The 21876-nt window shown below is 38.2% G+C and overlaps 1 protein-coding gene and 1 pseudogene across 3 annotated transcripts in view; one reads left to right on the top strand and one right to left on the bottom strand.

Moving 5' to 3' along the window:
* Positions 1 to 1921: 1921 nt before the first annotated feature.
* On the top strand, positions 1922 to 2394 carry LOC101042349 (ubiquitin-conjugating enzyme E2 N-like; annotated as a pseudogene).
* A 6384-nt stretch (positions 2395 to 8778) lies between these two features.
* Positions 8779 to 21876, bottom strand: part of IPO11 (importin 11) — a 211850-nt gene continuing 198752 nt past the window's right edge. For 2 of the 3 annotated variants that reach the window (XM_074385585.1, XM_074385598.1), the window contains one exon: positions 9409 to 10230. In XM_074385585.1, coding sequence (XP_074241686.1) covers positions 10066 to 10230 — 165 coding nt within the window. In that variant the 3' untranslated portion in view covers positions 9409 to 10065. Of the gene's footprint in view, positions 10231 to 21876 lie in introns of all 3 variants that reach the window. The other variant, XM_003925805.4, reaches the window with a different exon arrangement.

Here is a 21876-nt window from a genome sequence, read left to right on the forward strand (position 1 = left end):
GTTGGCTTCATCCCAGGGATGCAAGGCCTGTTCAACATATGCAAGTCTATAAATGTAATCCACCACATAAACAGAATCAAAGACAACAACCACATGATCTTCTCAATAGATGCAGAGAAGGCCTTTGACAAAATTCAACAGCCCTTTATGCTAAAAACTCTCAATAAACTAGGTATCGATGGAATGTATCTCAAAATAATAAAAGCTATTTATGACAAACCCACAGCCAATATCATACTGAATGGGCAATAACTGGAAGCATTCCCTTTGAAAACTGGCACTATACAAGATTGCCCTCTCTCACAACTCCTATTTAATATACTATTGGAAGTTCTAGACAGAGCAATCAGGCAAGAAAAAGAAATAAAGGGTATTTGATTAGGAAAGGAGGAAGTCAAATTGTCTCTATTTGCAGATAACATGATTGTATGTTTAGAAGACCTCATCGTCTCAGCCCAAAATCTCCTTACACTGATAAACAACTTCAGCAAAGTCTCAGGATACAAAATCAATGTGCAGAAATCACAAGCATTCCTATACACCAATAACAGACTTAAAGAGAGCCAAATAAAGAACAAACTGCCATTCACAGTTGCTACAAAGAGAATAAAATACCTAGGAATACACCTAACAAAGAATGTAAAGGACCTCTTTAAGGAGAACTATGAACCACTGCTCAAAGAAATAACAAAGGACACAAACAGATGGAAAACCATTCCATGCTCATGGTTAGGAAGAATCAATATTGTGAAAATGGCCATACTGTCCAAAGCGTTTTACAGATTCATGCTATCCCCATCAAGCTACCTATGACCCTCCTCACAGAACTGGAAAAAAACACCTTAAATTTCATATGGAACCACAAAAGAGCCCACACAGCCAAGACAGTCCTAAGCAAAAAGAACAAAGCTGTAGAAATCATACTACCTGACTTCAAACTATACTACAAGGCTACAGTAATCAAAACAGCTTGGTACTGGTACCAAAACAGAGATATAGACCAATGGAACAGAACAGAGGCCTCAGAGGCAATTTCACACATCTACAACCATCTGATCTTTGACAAACCTCACAGAAACAAGCAATGGGGAAATGATTCTCTATTTAATAAATGGTGTTGGGATAACTGACTAGCCATGTGCAGAAAACAGAAACTGGACCCCTTCCTGACAACTTACACTAAAATTAATTCCATATGGATTAAATAGTTAAACATAAGACCTAACAAATACCATAAAAGCCCTACAAGAAATCCTAGGCAAAACCATGCTGGACATAGGCATAGGCAAAAACTTCATGACTAAAACACCAAAAGCAGTGGCAACAAAAGCCAAAATAGACAAACGGGATCTAATTAAACTCCAGAGCTTCTGTACAACAAAAGAAACAATCATTAGAGTGAACTGGTAACTAACAGAACGGGAAAACATTTTTGCAATCTACCCATCTGACAATGAGCTAATATCCAGAATCTACAAAGAACTAACAGATTTACAAGAAAACAAACAAACCCATTCAAAAGTGGGCAAAGGACATGAACAGACACTTTCAAAAGAAGACATATATGAGACCAACAAACGTATGAAAAAATGCTCATCATCACTGGTCATTAGAGAAATGCAAATCAAAACCACATTGAAATACCATCTCAGCCAGTTAGAATGGCGATCACTAAAAAGTCTGGAGACAGATGCTGGGAGAGGATGTGGAGAAATAGGAACACTTACACACTGTTGGTGGGAGTGTAAATTAGTTCAACCACTGTGGAAGACAATGTGGCGATTCCTCAAGGATCTAGAAACAAATTCCATTTGACCCAGCAATACCATTACTAGGTATATATACAAAGAATTATAAATCATTTTATTTTAAAGACATATGCAGGAGACAAGACCATAGGCTGAACTCAGGTTCTGACATGATGGCCGGCCTGCCCCACAGGATCAACGAAACCCAGTGTTTGCTGGCAGAACCAGTTCCTGGCATCAAAGCAGAATCAGATGAGAGCAATGCCCATTATTTTCATGTGGTCATTGCTGGCCCTCAGGATTCCCCCTTTGAGGGAGGGACTTTTAAACTTGAACTATTCCTTCCAGAAGAATACCCAATGGCAGCCCCTAAAGTATGTTTCATGACCAATATTTATCATCCTAATGTAGACAAGTTGGGAAGAATATGTTTAGATATTTTGAAAGATAAGTGGTGCCCAGCACTGTAGATCCGCACAGTTCTGCTATCGATCCAGGCCTTGTTAAGTGCTCCTAATCTAGATGATCCATTAACAAATGATACAGCAAAGCAGTGGAAGACCAACAAAGCCCAAGCCATGGAACAGCTAGAGCATGGACTAGGCTATATGCCATGAATAATATTTAAACTGATCCGATCATCAAGTGTGCATGACTTCTGTTCTGCCAAGACTTCTTTTTGTTTGCATTTAATGGACACAGTCTTAGAAACATTACAGAATAAAAAAGCTCAGACAATCTTCAGTCCTTTAGTGATTAAATGCACATTAGCAAATCTGTTTTGTCCTGATTCGCTGTCGTAAAGCATGAGCAGAGGCTAGAAGTATCACCTGGATTGTTGTGAAAGGTTTAAAAGCACTGGCCCCTTCCTGCTTTTACTCATTTCCCCCATCCTGGTTTAAGTATAAAGCACTATGAATGAAGGTAGTTGTCAGGTTAGCTGCAGGGGTGTGGGTGCTTTTCTTTATTTTTTTGAGGGCGTAGTTAGTTTTATTTTAATTTTATGGGCTCCTTTCCCCCTTTTATGGTGATCTAATTGCATTGGTTAAAAACAGCTAATCAATTATTTAGAATATGCTCTCTAGCCAAGTCTAACTTTATTTAGATGCTGTAGATGGACAAGCTTGATTGTTTGAACAAAAATGGGAACATTAAACAAACATCACAGCCCTCACTAATAACATTGTGACTTTGCTGTCAAGTGTAGATTCCCCCCTTCAAAAAAAGCTTGTGACGATTTTGTATGGCTTGTCTGGAAACTTCTATAAATCTTATGTTTTAGTAAAATATTTTTTGTTATTCTACTTTGCCTTTGTACAGTTTATTTTACTATGTTTATTTCATTTTCCCAATGTGATAATCATATTTTAAAATTAAAACTGATGGAACATTAAAAAAAAGACATATGCACATGTATGCTCATTGCAGCACTGTTTGCAATAGCAAAGAGTTGGAACCAACCCAAATGCCCATCGATGATAGACTGGACAAGGAAAATGTGGCACATATACACCATGGAATATTATGCAGCTGTAAGAAATGATGAGTTCGTGTCCTTTGTAGGGACATGGATGAATCTGGAAACCATCATACTCAACAAACTGACACAAGAACAGAAAATCAAACACCGCATGTTCTCACTCATAGGTGGGTGTTGAACAATGAAAACACATGGACACAGAGAGGGGAGCATCACAAACTGGGGTCTCTTGCGGGGGACTAGGGTAGGGAAAGTGGGGTGTAGGGAGATTGGGGAGGGATAACATGGGGAGAAATGCCAGATATAGGTGACAGGGGAATGGAGGCAGTAAACCACATTGCCATGTGTGTACCTATGCAACAATCCTGCATGATCTGCACAGATAACCCAAAATCCAAAGTACAATTAAAATATATATATATATATATAAATAATAAAATTAGAAAAGTATATTGAAGGAGGCAGCAAAGACCCAGGTCTGTTGGCCTTACCTTTCTAATCCATTTCCTCATCTATAAAACGATTAGGTTAAGAATAGATCACCTCCCTGATTCCCTTTCCGCTCTGCAATTCCATTAAGGAAAAAAAAGTTAATTAAAAGTCTACCTTATTCCTTTAGTCCAAATGATAACTATGAGGAAGAATCTTTTGACAGAAGAGCTTTCTAAAATAGCCAAGTCCCTAATTTATTCAGTAAATTTGGGTTTCCATACTTCCAAACTGTGAGTTGCTTTTACTAGGTTTGTCTTGCACATATACTAAAACAATGAATTTGCTCACCTGATTCAGCACTCCTCAATGCATTGTGCTGTAAGTAAACAAGACTGAAAGGAAAGGGCCATTTCATGGTATTGATTTCACTGCCAGAGATAGCCCAGGACATGTGCCTTTCAATTCAAGAAATAATCAAACTGCCTCCCTTGCCTAAATAGAGCTCTTCATTAATTTGTGATTACCTCCAGATCTGTCAATAGACTTTCCTTCCCTGGCTATCAATAAATTTCTGAGCTCAGTGAGCACTTTTATGAGCTACAACTTTCCTGTCAATTAAAAAGTTTTGCTCTTCTAGACTATTGCTCAAATTGCAGTGTTCATTACAAAAAGAAGAAAAAGGCACTTTGAATTGCCCTAGAGAGCACTGTGGAAATGACCTGCTCCTTTTGAAATGAGATGCTGATCTCGCTTCAAGTTAAAGCAATCAAGAAAAACTAAAAGCTCACTTGTAGGTCTGCTCAGTCTCATCTCCAGAATTTTCTGCTCTAACCCTTACAATAAAAATCCCCAACAAGCAGAATTCTAGCCAAAAGGCCTATTTCCCACTTTAAAGCCATCTGCCTAGTTGCAAACAGATAGACATGCTTTAAGCCTCCCTGGACTCTTACCTGATCTAGCAGTTACTTGCATCCTATTTTTGACCGACTGGGAAATTAAAGTGGCATGAAAATCAATGTTTTACATTGAAAGGGAAAGGGTCAGATCACCAGATACCAATATATTCCTTCTTGGAGTACACAGTTCGTCAAAGCACACTTAGCCAATAAATTCCAACCGACAGGCCCAGATGAGTTGAATGCAGGCATTTGCTGGAACAAAGAGCAAAACTGGCTTGCTTGTTAAAGATTGTTGGCCAATCAGGGACTTTCCACTTATGGTAAAGAAAGAATTCAAGAGAAAATGTAGTCAACAGCTCTCGGTTTTGAATTTCATCCAAGTGCTTCAGACTGTAAGGAATCCCCCAGGCTAGGAGTCCAAGTGTCCAGAAGTAAAAACAGACTCTCAGACCAACAGCTGTAACCCTTTCCAGGGCATCAAGGTATTCACCATCAAGGGCTCTAAAGCTCGACTTCAGACAAATAGCATGAAGCTGTGTAAAAAGTTCCAGCTTGAGCTGGGCACGGTGTCTCACACCTGTAATCCCAGCAGTTTGGGAGGCCGAGGTGGGAAGATCATCTGAAGTCAGGAGTTTGAGACCAGCCTGGCCAACATGGCAAAACCCTGTCTCTACTAAAAATACAAAAATTAGCTGGGTATGGTGGCATGTGCCTGTAGTCCTAGCTACTCGGGAGGCTGAGGCAGAACTGCTTGAACCCAGGAGGTGGAGGCTGCAGTTAGCCGAGATCGTGCCACTGCACTCCAGCCTGGCAAGAGCACAAAGCTCCATCTCAAAAAAAAAAAAAAAAAAAAAAAAGATCCAGCTCTACCACCAGATGGAATTGTTTTTTACCACTTCATGGAACACCAAATTCTGTGTAATTATGTTTGGGACAGAATGTAGTTTCTTAAGTGGTAAAAAGATAACTTTAAACTGCTTTTCCAGCAGATGTCACAGTTCTACCAAGATACCAAGATCAAAGCTTCACATTTAAGGAAATGATTATTTTTGTTTCTCTCCTCATTTTGTCAGCTGATAATGTACTGCTTCTTATCCTTAACCACACTCAAAGGTAATGCTCTCAAGTCTAGTATGTTTCTAAACTCAGCCCAAACTTGAGTCTCACTAAAAAGATAAAGTATTGCTGCATTTCTGCCTTTTTGCCAAGAGTTTCCAAAGCCAAAAAGGATATTTTGGTAATGGAAAAGGCAGTGTTTGCCTTCCATTTTAGTGGTGTGTTAGTTCAAGTTATATTGGAAGTCACAAAGAACTACATAGCTTAAAAACAGGAGACAGTGAGAGAGAGAATAGAACTCGTGAAGAGATGACTTTTTTTTTTTGGACAAGGTGTTTCGTTCTCATTGCCCAGGCTGGAGTGCAATGGCACCATCTTGGCTCACTGCAACCCCTTCCTCTCAGGTTCAAGCAATTCCGCCTCAGCCTCCCGAGTAGCTGGGATTACAGGTGTGAGCCACCACGCCCGGCCTAGAGATAACTCTTGACTAAAGGTTGTGCAATAACATGAGTTTCGGAGACTTAAGGCTGATGAAACTTGAACCAGGTTCAATATACTTCTTCCCCAGTTCAGCCATGCTACTTTCCTAGGATAAAAAAAAGTTGCAGAACTGTAAATGAACAGGCAAGCTAGTGGTGATAAGAGCTCTGATTTGTTAAAACAAACAACAAAATAACCACTGGAAATTTCTAGAGCTGTAAATTCTTTAAACATTTATCCTTATCATGTAGATACCTGGAGCTTAGAATTAGTATCATTCATACAGACAACCAAACTCCATGTGCCTCCTTATGTGATGTCACATAAACTGTACATTACCAGAATAGCGTTGTTGCAAAAAATGCTTACCTGAATAAAACTGTGAGGAAACAAGTAGAAAATTCCACAGTAAGGAACATTCTACAAGGCAATTACCTTGGATTCTTAAAATTTAAGAAAAAAAGCCAAAGACCTGAAAAGAGGACAATTCTAGATTGAAAAATTAAGCAGCCAAATGCAATGTATAAATGTTAAACAGAGCCTGGGCATGATGGCTCAGGCCTGTAATCTCAGCACTTTGGGAGGCCAAGGTGGGCCACTTGAGCCCAAGAGTTCAAGACCAGCCTGGGCAATATGGCAAAACTCCATCTCCACAAATAAATAATGAGCCACACGTGGTGGCACGTGCCTGTAGTCCCAGCTGCCTGGGAGACTGAGGTGGGAGAATCACCGGAGCCAGGAAGGTCGAGGCTGCAGTGAGCTGAGATCAAGCCACTGCATTCCAGCCTGGGTGACACGGTGATACCCTGCCTAAAATAGAGGATTCTGACCAAATGGTTTTTGTATGTCTTTCATCATATGTCATATAAAAGACATACAAAATAATAAAAGACATTTTTGTGGCAGTGAGGAAAATTGGAATATGAACTGTTTATTAGATATTATTGCATTATTGTGAATTTTCTTAGGGGTATAATGATTATTAGTGGATATCTAGAGGAATAGCATCCTTAGATGTCTGCTAAGTATTTGGGGCTAAAAGGTTTATAATTATAAACTTTTGTAGTGTTTGTACTTTCAAATGGTTCAGCAAAAGTAAATGCGTGTATATCTAAGTATATTTATATACAGACACATATAAAGACAGTAAATATGGCTAAATGTCAACAGTTTGGTAGATCTAAATGTACAATATGCTGGGTTCATTATACTATTTTTTTTCATGCTTCTGCAGATTTCTAAAGTTAGGAGAAGAAAGTATTTTCTGTTTTTTATGACATGTATCTCATCTTTAATGCTCTTCAACTTTTAAATTTCTATTCACTTGAGGTTTATGACTTAGAGAAGCAGAAAAGACAACAACCCTTAGTAGGTGAGCCTTATGTTTTAATTCATGGAATTAGAGATTAATTGAGAGGCTACAAAGATGCAACATTTTCAAAACCTCATGATTTTGTATGTTAAAGTGACTCCAAATTGATGTGTCTGGAGTCAGGGTGTTGCCCAGTTCCAGTGTAGTGCCACTGACATTTAAGTCGCCTCACCAAACCATGCCACTTGAGAGCAGTTTTTAAGTAACTATTAAATTATAGTGACAGCATCACTTTCTTTCATACACAGTCTCCTTCCCCTGCAGGACAACTGCCTGACAACGTGCGCTTTCACTGGAACCCCTATTTTCTGATAGCATGTCAGCAAGTGTGTTCCTAATCAACTGTGAAAATTCACGAAGGTGGGTACTATGTTCTACTCTCAGAATGTAGTACAGCATTATGGCATGAAACAGGAAATAAATACTAACTGAATAAAGAAATGGGTAAAATAAAGATTAAAGTGAGGATTTTTCAAGAAAAATGGTTTTTAAAAATTTGTGTGCTATAATGTGGATTCTCTAAAATGACTGGTAAGAGAGAGAGAAGGGACCAACTTATAAGGAAGCTTTAAATGTTATTGTTAGTCACATGGGCCTTTGTAAGAGGGTTGGGAGAAGTCTCTGGAATAGAAAAGACATATGTTTTTGGAGTATAACTGATCACTACCTTGTATCAGGAGCTACAGTTCAACCAGAGGCCTAGCTGAGTTGTTTGTCGTAAACTTAATATATTTGCTAATAGTTCTGTTAATGAATATAATTCTGTAAATCAATGATTACATTTTATGTCTTAATTGAGCACTTAAAAATTCAAGATACATTATTTTCTGAACTATTTACCAATACTATTTATAACTATGAGTTTAAAAAATGAATCAAACTCTTTCCCTGAGATAAGCTTTTTACTTTTCAGTAATATTTGCTATGGTACTATAATGAAATCTGTCAGGAATTAAAAGGATGAGTACTTTACTATAACTGAAACATGAGCATGTTTGAGAATTTCTGATAGCACTAATGGGTTAGTGTTTCAAATGAAAATAATTGAGTCAACAGAAAGTAATTCTTCTTGGATTAGTCTTGAGGACTGAGTAATAATGATAAAGAAATATCACTTAAAAGAAGCTTTTTGTCTTTAAATGAAGATAAATTAAAAGAGTAACTAGGATTTGCTACCTCCAGTACTGATATCTACTAGCGTGGAATCAAAGCTAGAGTATAAAAGAAAACTCTCTTTGTAAGTCACTGGGCAATTTTTATGAACTCTTTCTTTGTGGAGCAAGTAAAGTAGTCTGACAAATCAGGCCAAGGTGAGGTATCTTTGGAAAATTTAATTTGGACCATAGTTTCTTCTTTTTCTGAAAACATCAAATATCCCCATACATTTTGGGTTCCACAGCTCACAAAGGGGTAGTGTGTTTCCCGCAGTTACATACTGTACCCAGCTTTCTATAGAAAGATAAGACATTTTCCAACCTTGCTTTTGAGTATTTCCTAAAAAATGCTTTAAAGTTTCCTTATGATAAATGGCAAGTAAAACAAAGTAAGGCTTTTTTTTCTCCTTTTCCCCTTTTTATGTACTGCATGTTGGAGAAATAAGGAAGGAAGACTAATTCCATCAGTGTACTAGTAATCCTAGTATCCTGGGGATTACTGCTGGATCCTCCAAGGTATACCCCTATTATTGAGGCCCTGATGCACCCCTACATTGAGAAACCTGCGAAGGGTAAGTGCTCAACAGTCTGTCATAGCCATGTGGGACTGTCACAGCACAGGTGGGGACTGGGAGTTGCCCAGTTCTTCTTGATGCTCACAGGAGTAACAAAGGAACTGGGACCACCAAACCATAACCAGAGGCCTCCCATGTGGTACTGCAGTATCACAGGTTCACTTTTGTGGGCCTTAACAAATGCACATTTATAGACCCAATGTATTTACTTGGGAAAAAAAAAAAAAAAAAAACAAGAAAAAATGCCTTTACTAATTTCTGTATCAAATTATTAGAATGAAAATAAAAGCATTTTTCTGATAAAACACATTTTCTATGTTAGATGAAAATAACTCCCTTGCAAGATAATATTGGTAATGTGTATTTGTCACTATTTATATATTTTTGCTTAGTACACACATTTCTTTAATAGCATCATCTGAAGAGCTTTGTCATTTCTCAAACCTGTAGTTTCATTAGCTTAAAAAAAGGATAAGGCAGCCAAATTTAACCAATTTTGGTTGCAGAAAAACATCTCGGGTGTTAACTTTCAGCTTTTCAAGTGTTAAGAGCACATAATTAAAAGATAAAGTTTCTTCTCTTAACAGGAAACTAAGTGGCTACTGTCATCAAATGTACTTTTACATGTACTTTTTAGTAAAGGGCCCCCTCATAAATATAAAATTAAATTCTTTTGAGGAATAGGTTTGTGATTTTAGTTATGCAGGATTTACATGTATCCATTACATTTTGTAGTAAAAAAATGTGTGGTCTTTGCTTATTTTCATACACAAATGATTTCTTCATCTCAGCAGGCTCTCACATACAAACGGCAGGCTGGGTTATTCAGCTTATTTCTGAAAGGGGAGGCAGCAACATATCATGTGCTCTTAGAATCCTTGCAAAAACTCCTGTAGCTGGGTGACAATCTCCGTGTCCACTGTTTCCATGAGGGACTGAAAACCTTGTTCTCCTAGTAACTCCTGCTGTGCCTTCAGCTTCTCGTAGATGAACTGCTGCAGTGACACCGTATGAACAGGGTCCTTCAGGGCCAGCTGTGGGATACAGAGAGGAGCAAGATTGTCAAAAAAGCAAAACTAGTCTCTCCTATCTGCAATTACTAAAGTTCTTTGTAATCTCTTCCATAGTAACAAAATTGCTTCTGCCTCTGTTCTTACACAGATTCTATATCAGTCTCATGGTAGAAAAATTTATCAAAGAAAATTTCATTCAATTAGTCTAACTTCAGTTCCCTAGGGCCCCCTGAACATGTTGTCTGATTAACTGTTTCTCAAGAGCTGGGAAACTCATTCATTTAAAGCATCAAAACCTAGTAGAAAGTATTTTAAAAGGAACAGAACATGCTGAAGAACATTTAAATACAATTGTCTAGCATTCTCCTTAGGAAGACAGGGTAGGTCACAGTGGCAACCCAGTGATGCCTTGAAGATAGAGAGAGCAGACTATTTTTGCCCTTCCCTGGATTGCAATACTATTTAAATTCCTGTGTATGCTTCTGGTTGAAATTAAAAAAAAAAAAGATTCCTCCTCTCCCACTGGGATATCTGGAAAACAGAAAAAGTATAACTTCATAAAAAATAACCCATAAGTCCACTCCCTAAAGATAACAGTAACAACAGAAAACACTTTGGCCTCTTTTGGCTTCTTCTATGCCTGTGGTATGCACATACATACATACACATAAAACACACCTGGAACCAGGGTAATGTGTGATATTCTGGATTGAATCCTAGAACTATCAGTATTACCAGAAAAAGTGGTGAAATCTAAATAAAAGTCTAGAGTTTAGTTAATAATAATGCACCAATGTTGGTTTCTTAGTTTTGATAAATGTACCATGTATATATCTGAAAAATATAGGGCCAGGCACGGTGGCTCTTGCCTGTAATCCCAGCACTCTGAGAGGCAGAGGTGGGCAGATCATGAGGTCAGGAGTTCGAGACCAGCCTGGACAATATGGTGAAAGCCCTTCTCTACTAAAAATACAAAAATTAGCCTGGTGTGGTGGTACATGCCTATAGTCCCAGGTACTTGGGAGGATGAGGCTGAAGTGAGCTGAGATGGCACCACTGCACTCCAGCCTGGGTGACAGGGCAAGACTCCATCTCAAAAAGAAAAAAGTAACATACAATGTTAACATTAGGAAAAACTGGGTGAGGGGCACATGGGAACTCTTTGTACTATTTTTGTTACTTTTCTATAAACCTAAAATTATTCCAAATTCAGAAGATTATTCTAAAAAATGGACTCAGAAATTAGAAAAGTATACCCCTCTGTGGCCATCTGGTATAAGGACAAACCGCTCTACAACTGACATCTCATCTTATATATTAGCTTAAATAAGTGTCCAATAACACAACTTCTAAGCAGCTAGCCTGTATTCAATTTTGAGATAAAAACTGATGTCTCCAAGCTCTGAATAACATTCAAGATTAGTTTTTCTCAAGTTAATGACATCAAAAGAACCAGAATATAGGATCAGAAAATTCCTGGTTTTGTTCTCTTTCCATTACTTCCACATGCCGACCTCTTACACTTGCCGTCTAAGAAAACGTGATCATTTAAGAAATATTTCAATTGAAATGGTTAAGATAAAATTAGAAACCTTCAGAGGCTTCAGTTATTAGCAAAAGATAATTACCCAGAATTCCCAACTCTGGAGTAACACCAGATAAATGGAGTGTTAACAACCAGATTCACTTTAAAAGTCCACACATCGGATTTTAATAAGCAAGTGGCTCAGTATTGCTTGGTTTTAAAATTATTACTCTAAGAACGGTTCGAGTTGAAGTGTATATCAGTTCCCTCTGTTGGTAATGAAAGCCTTTTGACATATGCTTCAACCCATGAAATACTTAGTCTTCAAAAGTGGTTCAAGATTTTAGCTTCTGGGAGGCTACTTACACATTTCTTACTCTTTGAGATTTTTATTCCTTGAAACAAAGTTTTCTATCATATTTTACATTAATAAGCATTTCACCCAGGAAGAATTTAGTGAAGCAAAATCTTTCATTTTCCTTATGTGGCATATGTCATTATTCACTTTTTAAGCCTAGAGGCCCAAATGTAATTCTTCAGAAACTACTTACTGTAAAGTTATTTTATCAGAGGCCTTTGAACTACTGCAACTCCATCTTGAATAGGGACTGGATAAAATAAGGTAGAGACCTATTGGCCTGCATTCCCAGGACATTAGGCATTGACACAAGATACAGGTAATAAAGACCTTGCTGATAAGACACCTTGTAGTAAAGAAGCTAGCTAAAACCCGCCAAAACCAAGATGGCCACAAAAGTGACCTCTGGTCCCCACTCCTCATTACATGCTAATTATAATACATTAGCATGATAAAAGACACTCCTATCAGCACCATGATGGTTTACAAATGCCATGGAAACCTCCAGAAGTTACCTTATATGGTCGAAATAGGGGAGGAATCCTCAGTTCCAGGGATTTACCAACCCTTCCCAAAAAACTCAAGAATAAACCACCCTTTGTTTAGCATATAATCAAGAAATAACCATAAATATAGCCAGCCAGCAGCCCTAGGGGCTGCTCTGCCTATGGAATAGCCATTCTTTTATTCCTTTACTTTCTTAATAAACTTGCTTTCACTTCACTCTAAGGATTCAACTCAAATTCTTTCTTGCGTGAGATACAAGAACCCTCTCTTGGGATCTGGATCAGGACCCCTTTCTGGTAACAATTGCATAAGGAATTTTGCTAAAAAGTATATTCCATCCTAGAAAAATAATAAATAATTGCTTAATATGAATTTAATTTTTGTCACTTAGACATGTAGAACATTTTTGTAAGAATAATATATTCAGGCTTCCTTTCCATGAAACTTGGTAGATGACACATAAATACACTAGGTATATAACACACCAAAAATCTTAAAAGGAAAATTTATCTACAACAATGTATTTGACTATGTGGTCTTCAAAAATTTCTTAGTTTAATTAAAATATCTTTGGTTCAAAAATTCCCTTCTTTTCTGATGTCTAATTGTTTTGCTACATCTAACTGTCAATGTCTGAAATAGATCTAAAATATCTAACTTTCTAAAATATGTTGGATATAAATTCTCCTCCCAACTCTGGCTTAGTGAAGAGTATGAGTCCACAAGATACCAGTCAGAACCCACTTAATCAACACAGCGCAACAATACAAACTCAATCATCAAATTGTACCCACTGTGAAACCCAAACTGTCCTTTGAGAAGCTTGGAATACAATTTCTAAATAATGAGCTTCTAAGTAAAGGAACTATTTTACATTGCTATGTCTAGAAACACTGGGATCTAGACTTCATGAGATAAGAATGATGGTATGCATGTCTCAGTGAACAAATTAAAATTCCAAGTTAGCAATTGTAAACTAGGTTTCCTGATATAATTATTTTTCTTTCCATTAGTCCTTGACCATTATTACTTGGAATTCTTACCCTAGTATGCCTTTACTGCAATGTGCTTTAAATTTCTCAGAGTAAGCTTGACAAAAATGCACAACTTAAGCAATTAGACAAAGTATTTCAAGCCTAGATCTGCGCAACAGAACATCTGCTTATTTCCTTATGTTTCAGTATGAAGTGATCCTCAGACCAATTAAGTAGGAATCAAAATACATTATCCACATTTACTAAACTCCAATCACAGGCAAGGCTTACGCTAGGTACAGGGTAGGCCACTCACACACATAATTTCATTTAAAACTAATAATAAGAATAAAGGGAAGCCTCATCAAACATATCTTTATACAACGGTAGTTCTTCACTTGGCAGCACAAGGGAATCATTTGGGGAACTTTTAAAAATGCTGATGTCTGAGTCCCACTGCCAGTGATTCTGATTTTAACTAGTTTCAGGTACCAGAATATTTAAAAGCTCCCCAAGTGACTGTGATACATATCCAAGAACAAGAAACACTGCTATGGAAAAATGTGGGCCAAAAGAGTTTTGAGGCCTAAACTCTCAACAAATACAATAAAACATCTATAGGTATTTCCATATGCATTAAAATAAAAGAATACAGACAACAGGCTAAATAAAACACATAACACTTAAAAAAAAAAAAAAACCCTTCAGCTAGTAATTATAAGCTCTTTAAACTTAAACCCATTTACTGTTACTTACTTGCCAGAAATCTTTCAGGTTTCCTTTCTCCTTTAGTTTCACTGAGGCAATTTTGAAAGAGTTTTACTTTACTGTGTGCATACTAGAAAATATTGATGACTTTTTAAAAAATCATTGTTTGACTCATCCACTGTCCAGAAGTTTAATGTACATCTGATTTTGATTTTTGTTTTCAGAATTCCAAAGAATTCCTCAAACCACAGGGTAAATAAGATTCAAATTTGTAAAGGGCCGTCATTTAGGCTGCTTTTCCGAACTGGTTATTGCTAGCATATAACAGCAACATACATTTATGTATAATTATCACTTACTAAATTCTCTTCATAGTTAAACTGTTGACCTTGGATTTTTTTCTGGCTTAAATTACTGTCAGAAACAGGAGGCAGACAAGGCACACCTCCCTTCCCCCTGAAACATAGCCTTAGCCTTCAAGCCTAAAACAGCCTGAAGGTTGAAAAAAGGGACTGCAGGTCTGAGAATCTCCAACCAGCCTGCCCACCAGGAGGACAGAGTGGAGCCTTGGGAAGTGCATGCCCTGTTTGCAGGGGGAGGAGCCTGGCCTCTGCTGCTCCTGTGTGGTAACCTGGGATTCAATCCATGAGATGTGGCCTGTTAACAGGTACCCCTGTCACTTTGCTGAGTTTTTTTCCTTTTTGCCCAATAAATTTGGTTTCCCCTCGCTCTTCAAAGTGTCTGCGAGCCTAATCCTTCCTGGTTCTGTGACAAAAACCCGATTTTTCCTACAACATTATCATTTCAATGACTTCTGAATTTCGTCTCTTCTTTGCCAATACTTAAAGGGACATACACTCTCTTCTCATCACACTAGCTAGAAACTCCATGTAACAGACTATTGTATCATCACCATCAAACCCTTTTACTCGTCTTCCTAGGCCACACAGACCACATTTCCCAATTCAGCCTAACTCTTAAATCACTCCTACTCATTCTTTTTCACAGTTTTCCAGCTAGACAGAGCCATGTGTTGAAGTCATGCATGTCAGTAAGTCTGGATTATAAATTAAAAATAAAATTGTAAGGCCTCCGCCACCCACCATCCATCTGAATGGACTTCCTCCTTGGCCAGGGCACTCTTAAATGTAACCTGAAAGACTGCTTCAGGCCATGATGGCAAGTAGGGTGCCTCATTATACTCTCCAGCATTAACATAAACACAAACCTTCAGTCTCATAAGAGACATTTATAATTTATTTTCTTGGAAGCCTGCCACCTGGATGCTTCATCTGCATGATAAAACTGGTCTCCACAGCCCAGACATTTCCTTTCCATTGACCCCAGGTCTTTAGATAAACTCAACCAATCGTCAACCAGAAAAATTTAAATCTACCAAAATCTGTAAGTCTCCTGCCTCCACATTTTGTCCCACCTGGAACCAAACCGATATATTTCTTAAATGTGTCTGATTGAAGTCTTGTGTCTCCCTAAAATGTATAAAACCAAGATGTACCCCAACCACCTTGGGCACATGTTCTCAGGACCTCCTGAGGGCTGTGTCACAGGTCATGGTCCCTCATATTTGGCTCAGAATAAATCTCTTTAAATATTTTACAGAGTATGATTCTTTCCGTTGACAGGATCATCCCTCAAGACTGTGCACTTGAAGACACACTCCTGGCTCCTCCCTTTTTTGTGTTTTTCCTGAGCAATAAATAAACTATTACATTAAGCTGAGATTCCAGAGGTCTGTTAAAGATGATGATAGCATTTCCTGGCATTTAGATTATCCACTATCCTGGTATGTTTGTGCACAGTTTCAAATATAGATAGTTTATCATAATATTCTATTGCTATTTCAATGAGAAATTTTACGAGGAATATACGCTAAATTTAACATTAAATTAAATTTGCTGATAGTAATTTACATTTTTGCATCTATTTTTATTTTAAAAACCCATCTATAATTTTTTCTGTTTTGTTCTTTTTTCTATGTTCTAGAATACTTGAACTAGCATAGAATTATCTATTCCTTAAAATTGGATACAAAGGAAGAGAGGAAGGGAGGGAGGGAGGAACAAAAGAAGAAAAAAGGGAGGAAAGACAAGCTGTTGCTAAAAGAATGTCATTAATAATTTTTTATTTTAGAAACAGTCTCGCTCTCTCTTTCAGGTGGGAGTGCAGTGGTGTGATCTCGGCCTACTGCAGCCTCTGCCGCCTGGGTTCGAGCAATTATTCTGCCTCAGCCACTCAATTAGCTGGGATTACAGGTGAGCAACAACATGCCTGGCTAATTTTTGCATTTTAAGTAGAGATGGGGTTTCTCCATGTTGGCCAGGCTGGTCTTGAGCTCCTGACCTCAAGTGGTCCAGCTGCCTTGGCCTCCCAAAGTGCTAAGATTACAGGCATGAGCCACCTAGCCCGGCCTGTCATTAGTAATATTTAATGAATTAAACCACATTTTAAAAAGACATAGTATATTCCGGTAATATCACTTGGAATGAGCAAGCAAAAAACACTGAGAGGAGGGGCTTTTGAGGGGGAAGGAAGCAATTTAAAATAGTTCTTCCATGGTTATAAATCTGTTTCTATCTGGTCCTAAGTTTCTCATTTTTTTTTGTAAAATTAATATAGGAAAACTGTTCTGATAAGATTTTTCCATTGATTAGCCTAGACTTGCATGTATAATATCTGAAGCTGTATTACATGCCTTCTTATCCCTAATATTTTATGTTTATTCTTTGACCTCTTGATTAAATTGGCCAGGTTTATCTATTTTGTGGGTATTTTAAAAAGAAAAACAAGCAAACAATACTTATTCATCAATTTTAATACTTTTCTCCCTTCTAATTTAAAAAATTATTAGTCTATTAATAATTTTATTTTTCTAAAGGCTGACTTTTTTCCTTTTTCTCACATCTTGACATCAGTAGAGTTTAATTTTCATTCTTTCTTTAATAAAATTACTTAAGGCTAGGAATAACTGAGCTGTGCTCACGTTTTTATGTGTAACAATCTCAGTGTTGTAGGTCATCTACTTCAAAATTTCAAGCTTCCCCTTCAAAATACTGTTTAAAAAACTTTGTAAAACCAGTATTTCTCTCAACCTTTGTGTAATATCTGGTTTTACTTTAATGTGGTCAGATAATATAACCTGTATTATATCTACTCTGGGAAATTAGGGGTTTTCTTTGTTAGCCTAGAGTATGATCAGTTTTTATAAATGTTTCATGAACATTTATATATTCTACTTATAGAGTAGAATTTTTATATAGATATTAAATTTCCTGATCATATTATTCAGATCTCTCACCACACACCCACCAGATCATCTTACATTCAACTAAACATAGGCTCACACGACTATCATAGGCTATCCTTAGCATCAGTTAACATAGAAGGCTGCAAGGAAGACTTGCTATCACAAAAAGAAAATGTGTAGGAAAATAAAATAAATTTTGCATCAATAAAAATGTTATGATCTTATATGCATTTTTAGAATCCTATAAAAGTATGTTGCTTTTTGAGATAATTTTTTACATGTTTTATAAAAGCATTTCTACTTTTAAGTCAATTTTGGCAGTGCAATTAGGACTATCTGCATTCAATTTCCAGCAATGGAGTGATGGCTTTACTTTTTAAAAAATCAACTTTAATATATAACTAAATTAGTAAATAATAGAGAATTTTTTCCTTCCATTCATCTTATTGTCATTAAAGTAAAATGGCTACATAAAGTGTAATAGGATATTTAGGGGTGTGCTACACACATCAATGTAATGAATATTAAAAATAACAGATTGCTAGATATCTAGAAGTACCACTATCCAACAATGCCTTTAATTATAATTACTTCCCTCTCAGAAATGTAATTAATATTCATGTTTGTCCACTGTGGGAGAGAATATACTATAAATCCAAACGTGTGCATAAAACATTGTTCCTATTATATGTGGACACCAGGTGATTCAGAGAATGGAAAGAAGATAAAGAGAAACTGTGAGGAAAAATCAGACGAGATTTCTGTTTGAAATGTAAATGTCATGGATATGCTGAGTTTTCTGAGTATCATTTATTTCTGTCTACACCATTATTACAGGAACTGAAAAATCTGAACATAACAAATATGAGCATCTTGAAACCACAAAGGCAATTGGAACAATAAGGAGATATAAGGGGAGCAGCTGTGTCCCTTTTATCTCCTTATTGTTCCAGTTGCCTTTGTGGTTCCAAGAAGCAAGATCACTGAGCAAATCATATTAAGAATCTCAAGTCTGTTGATAAAAATGCTCGACAAGGTCAAGCTATCAGGTGAAGGACTGAAAAGTGCAGGTGCTATAAAGAGGAAATGTAGAATGGGTTAGTGCCCTCAATCTCTTTCAAAAATATGATTTCATCAAATTATATATCATTAATTTATAAAAATGACAAAATGTGATGGAGATGGTGTTTGACCATCTGCTGACATAGCAAAGTTGTTAAGCCAAATTTGGCTCTGAGGCTAATTTTTCTAAAGCAGATCCTGATCTCTCACTGATTTTTTTCTTTTTTTTAAGTCAGAGTTTCACTCTGTGGCTCAGGCTGGAGTGCAGTGGCACAGTTTCGGCTCACTGCAACCTCTGCCTCCCAGGTTGAAGTGATTCTCATGCCTCAGCCTCCCAAGTAGCAGGGACTACAGAGGCATGCCACCATGTCCAGCTGATTTTTGTATTTCTAGTATAGATGGGGTTTCGCCATGTTGGCCAAGCTAGGCTCAAGTGATCCACCTGGCCTGGTCTCCCAAAGTGCTGGGACTACAGGTATGAGCCACCACACCCAGCCATCTCATTGATTTTTATCACAAGTCAGATGTATATGTATTTTTTTTTTTTTTTTTAAAGATGGGGTTTCACCATGATGGCCAGGCTGGTCTTGAACTCCTGACCTCAGGTGATCTACCCGCCTCGGCCTCCCAAAGTGCTAGGATTATAGGCATGAGCCACTGCGCCCAGCCAATCTATATGTACTTCTAAACAAGTGTTATTTGATTATGTTTTGATTTATTGAGGAATTTTCAGAAACAGCAGAAAACTATTGGCAAGAAAGATTTGAGATTGTGCTTAGCCACATCAAGAAAACTTCCTGGCATTTTCCTACTACAGAATCCGAACTTGCTCCTCCACCCCACCCATCAACATTTAGCTACCTACAGATTAACTGCTTCCACCCAGTGAACAATAATGCTGTTAGACAGATACCTCCACATAGCCAGTTAGCTGTCCCTGGGCCTCAGTAACAGAAATATCTTCTCTTTGTTTTCTGTTCTGGCTCCTCCTCCTCTCTGTTCTGTACCACTGCCACCCCATCCCTTCTTCACGCTCCCCCCTACCCCATCTTCCACTTTTAATGACTTGTCATGCCAAAGTACCTACCTAGATAACCCAAAATAATTTCCCTTTGATCAGCAAATTCCAGTTTGTCACGTGTTAAATTACTAGAATGGAGTCACTTGTGCTAGATGCCATGTCATCAAACTAAATTTAAGAACAGGCCAGTTTTCTAAAAACGGGGATTCACAGTAACCAACCAAAAGGGGCCCAGTAAACCCGAGACAGGGTGATAGGGAAGCACCCTTTCCCTTAGCTCATCCAAGGTGTTAACCAATCCACTTTTTGTACTAATTTTGTTTCCTTGTTCCTGCTCAGGTTACCTTACAAAAACCAACTCTGCTGCCACCTCCTCAGAGCTCCAATCTATTTTGTAGACTGGATGCTGCCTGATTCATGAATCACTAATAAAAGCTAATTAAATCTTTGTAACTCAGTTTGTTGAAATTTTGATCTTTGATATGGGAAACATTCACAGGTTCCAGGGATTAGGACATGCACATCCTTGGGGGATGAGAGGGATTATTCTACCTGCTACGCTTCTGGCATACAAAGCCCTCTATAAGCTATCTGCTATTTTGGCACATGGTATGCACCTAGTAAATACTTCTTGAATGGTACTCTTGCAATTACCCACTGCTCAGTGAAACAAGATAATTTATACTTGCAAAATCTAAAAAACAAAACTACACCAACAAAACATGAGTGGCTTAAATTCAGCGTTTCTCAAACTTAGCACTAACAAACATTGGACAGATAATTCTTTGTTATGGGGGTTGTTCTGATACAGACAGGAGATAGGGAAATACTGGGTTCCCTGGCGAAGGCCCCACCCTCAAGCCTGGAAACTCAAGGCCCTAAGTGGGAACAGGCATTCCTGTTTTCACGCCCAAAAGCTTCCGTATGGTGCACCACACCCACGTATCCTGTACCCAATAAACCCCAACCCACAACTCCAGAAGGTGAAGAACAGAAGAGGAGAACAGCAGAATGGCACGGCAGAGAAGGAAAGAAGACAAGGAGCATCTGAACGCTGAGAGGAGTTCGGCTGGGGCAGTCAGAGAGAATACTGGCCATTAGATGGCTAAACTCTAGGAGAAGATATACTTCTCACTCTATCCCCTTTCCAGCTCCCCACATATCTTGCTAACAGTCATCTCTACCATTCAGTAAAAACCCCATATTCACTATCCTCAAGTCTGTGTGTGACCTGATTCTTCCTGGATGCCAGACAAGAACCTGGGTACTAAGAGGGCACTGAGCTGGTTAATGCTTAAGCCATCGGTAGACGGCAAAGCTAAAAGAATGCACTGTAACACATACACACTTGGGTTTGGGGGTTGCAGGCTACCACCCCCAGCTGCTGTCATGGGGCCAGAGCCTAAGGGTACTTGCTCTGGCTCCTGCACCTACCTGTCTGCAGGCTCCCCCTCCTGTAAGGGGCTTGAGCACCAGTGGATGAGTCACACCCCTGTCACATACTGTGAGGGGGGGTCAGGGAATTAATCCATTTCAGTTCTAAGTATTGCAGAACTTTAGCAACAGCCTTGACTCCCAACCATTACTGCCAGTAGCACTTCCCTGCCCTGTAACAGGGACTCAGGGGAGGGAGGGATGGACAGGCAGAACACAGAGGATTTTGAAGGCAGTAAAATTCTTACATATGATACTACAATGGTAGACACATGTCATAATACGTTTATTAAAACTCACAGAATGTACAATACCTGAGGGAACCCTAACATAAAATATTAATTTTCAGTGATGAGTCAGTGTAGGTTCATCAGGTATAACAAATGCAAGACCACTGTGGAATAGGATGTGGACAGGCGGTGAGGTTTCGTCTCTGTGCGGGCCAGGGCATATATGGGAATTAAAATGCCAAATGAGAAAACTCAGTGGGGAGAAAAGAGACAAAAGGGCTATTACAGATGGAAGGACTAGCATGTAACAAAAGCGGAAACCATGTAACGTGTGGAAACAAGCCATTTGGTTTAGCCAGTGAAGGAGACAGAATGGGAAAACAGGACAAGGTTTAAAAGGTTGGTTGGAGGCAGAATGCAGAGGTCTTTCTTAAAAGAGTGACAAAAAGTTTAATTTTTATTCTAGTGGTTTCCAACCCCAACTGTACACCAAAAGAACACGTGAAGCTTTTAGAAAATAGTTTGGGGGCCTGATTCCCAGGCCCCCAAATCCAGTAAGTCTCAAGTAGAGAAGGTGAGGGCT

This window comes from Saimiri boliviensis, chromosome 1 (genome assembly GCF_048565385.1).
Source record: "Saimiri boliviensis isolate mSaiBol1 chromosome 1, mSaiBol1.pri, whole genome shotgun sequence".
Taxonomy (NCBI): domain Eukaryota; kingdom Metazoa; phylum Chordata; class Mammalia; order Primates; family Cebidae; genus Saimiri; species Saimiri boliviensis.